A 2,708-nucleotide genomic window follows, 5' to 3' on the forward strand; every position below is an offset into this window, starting at 1 on the left:
GTGGAAAACCAAGCCGAGATTGTGTTCTTAACTTTTTTCTAGTCGCATTGTCATTCTTAATCTTTTGTCTCTAGTATCAATTTTCATACTAATATTCTACTGACTTACATTGAAAAGATGGACGAATATTTTTTTTAGCTTTTATATTAATTATTTATTTCAATCACTTAAAAATGCAAGAGATACATGTCTTTTTGGCCATCATAACAAATACTTTGGACGAAAATCGTTCATAAACAAAATGTGAAATTTAATAAGGATTGATGATAAAAAATAAAAAAAAATTAATAAAAATTGAGAACATAATTGTGATAATAAGAAAAATTTAGTGATATTCATTATAATTAAAATATGGTGTAATTAACAAAAATTATGGCGTAAATATATTGACCCAAACTAAAATATCCTAAAAAAGTAAAGGTCAAGGTACTCCCAGTTCAACAAGCATGAGTTCACCTTACTTTACAGGGCATTTTTTTTTTATCGATAAATGTAAATATTATTGATAAAAAATATTCATATACGAGTACACCGAGCATACCCGGGCAAAACAGAAACCAATATCACTAAAATGACTTCACCTTATTTTACAGGGCATTTTATATAGATGGTTACTCTTCCAAGTACTAATTTAAATGGTACTTTAAACCAACTTCTAAATTAATACGAGAACGTGACAAGTGCAAATGTACAATGTAAGAAATAGGAAAATGCTGTTGAACAAAACACAACACAACATGGATTTTTAGGAAAACCTTTTCGCATAGGAAAGAAAGTCTATTTTTCTTCTTCTTAAACTTGGTTTAATAAAATGCAATTGAGTGTCTTTTACACCAAATACTAGGTTGGTTCATATTTTATTCTCTTTTCTTCTATTCTCTACTCATCTAACAGCCCCTTCTTCCGCAACATCCCCATTCCTATAAAGAACCCTCTCACATACCCATTCTTTACCTCTCACTCTCTCTCTCTCTCTCTCTCTCTCTCTCACTCTCTTTTTCTTGTGCCTTTCTGGTTAAAAACATATTATTATAGATTATAGGTGCATGTATGTAAATATCTCCATATTCAACAACTCAAGGAAGAAAATCTTGATCTTGAATTTGGGTTTGGATTAGAAATTTGAATTGAAGGGTGGATTTTTCTTTCATTTGTATTTGTTTGAGTTTAGAGAAGAGAAAGAAGATATGGAGAAACTCAACTTTGTGAAAAATGGTGAAATTAAATTGCCTCCTGGATTTCGGTTCCATCCTACAGATGAAGAGCTCGTGGTGCAATACTTGAATCGAAAAGTCTTATCCTATCCTTTGCCAGCTTCTATTATACCAGAGGTTGATGTTTGTAACTGTGATCCATGGGATTTGCCAGGTCTCTCTTCGACAATTAAAATGTTGCTTCTTTATCAGAAATTTTCAGTTGAATTTACGAGTTTGTTTATGTACAGGTGATACAGAGCAAGATAGGTACTTTTTCAGCACTAGAGAGGTTAAGTACCCGAATGGAAATGGGAACAGATCAAACCGGGCAACTGGTTCCGGCTACTGGAAGGCAACTGGATTAGATAAACAAATTGTGAGTCCCCGGAGCCGCCAGGTTGTCGGGATGAAAAAAACTCTCGTTTTCTACAGAGGAAAGCCGCCGACAGGCTGCCGAACTGATTGGATTATGCACGAATATCGCCTTGTCAATTCTCAAAACACAGCCACAACTGCCCCACAGGCCAAAAGTTTAGCACATGTGAGATTTCCATACTAAAAAGTAACTGTGTCGAGTCGAATATTGCTAGGAAACATGTCCTTACTACGTCAATGACAACATTTTGCAGGAAAACTGGGTTCTCTGCCGAATATTTTTGAAGAGGAGAAACAATAAAAACGAGCAACCACAAAATGGCGACAGAAGTGCCATTTCTGGGAATACTAGGATTATCTTTCATGATTTTATGGCCAAGGATAGGATTGATTTGAATCTTGTTCCAGCTACGTTGTCTTCGGGTTCTAGTGGGATTACAGAGATTTCGACTAATAATGAATCAGATGATCATGAAGAAAGCAGTAGCCTGAATAGTTGTACCTCTGTCAAAAGGAAATCATATCCTTAATTGAATGTATTATCTTACTAATTAGCTTTCTGGAAACTAAATCCCATCAAAATAACTAGTTCACAGATGTAATTCTCTCAGCCAACGTCTTATCACACACATCCAATTGTTTGTAATTTTGAAAAATTATACTGTTTCACCATGCAAATCTTGGAAAAAGAGGAAGTCATCATACTACAAGAAAGTAAAAGAAAAGATTGGAAAAAGATGAAGCATGTGCAAATATATTCTAATATAACATATATATGACAAGCTTTTTAAAAGATAGTTCCTTTTTTGAAGCACAAGAACAAGAACGTTATATTTGTATCTGAGCTTCGCACGAGGTTCCTTAGCCCGTCTATGGAACCTTCAAAGGGCAATTTTATCAAGAATATAACATGTAGTAAAGGTCTAGGAATCATTACCTCAAGTAGGGACGGCTGCTCAGCTCGTTAAAACTCGGCTCGTGGGCGACTCGGTCCGGTCAAGTGAAAAGCCCGAGCCCAAGCTGACAAGGAGGCTTAATCCCACGAGCCGAGCCCCAGAGCATCCCACGAGCCAAAGTTCACGAGGCTCGTAAAAAATGTGCAAATTTACGAAAAAAAAATTAAAATTAAAAAAATCA

The 2,708-nt window shown here is 35.2% G+C and overlaps 1 protein-coding gene across 1 annotated transcript; it reads left to right on the forward strand.

Moving 5' to 3' along the window:
• The first annotated feature begins 899 nt into the window (after nucleotides 1–899).
• Nucleotides 900–2,245, forward strand: LOC111396106 (NAC domain-containing protein 83-like). The gene is made up of 3 exons (XM_023022398.1): nucleotides 900–1,368; nucleotides 1,445–1,737; nucleotides 1,826–2,245. The coding sequence occupies exons 1-3, from the start codon at nucleotides 1,188–1,190 to the stop codon at nucleotides 2,099–2,101; spliced, it is 750 nt and encodes a 249-aa protein (XP_022878166.1). The 5' UTR covers nucleotides 900–1,187; the 3' UTR covers nucleotides 2,102–2,245.
• The last annotated feature ends 463 nt before the right edge of the window (nucleotides 2,246–2,708 follow it).

Source organism: Olea europaea, chromosome 6 (assembly GCF_002742605.1).
Source record: "Olea europaea var. sylvestris chromosome 6, O_europaea_v1, whole genome shotgun sequence".
In the NCBI taxonomy this organism is placed as follows: domain Eukaryota; kingdom Viridiplantae; phylum Streptophyta; class Magnoliopsida; order Lamiales; family Oleaceae; genus Olea; species Olea europaea.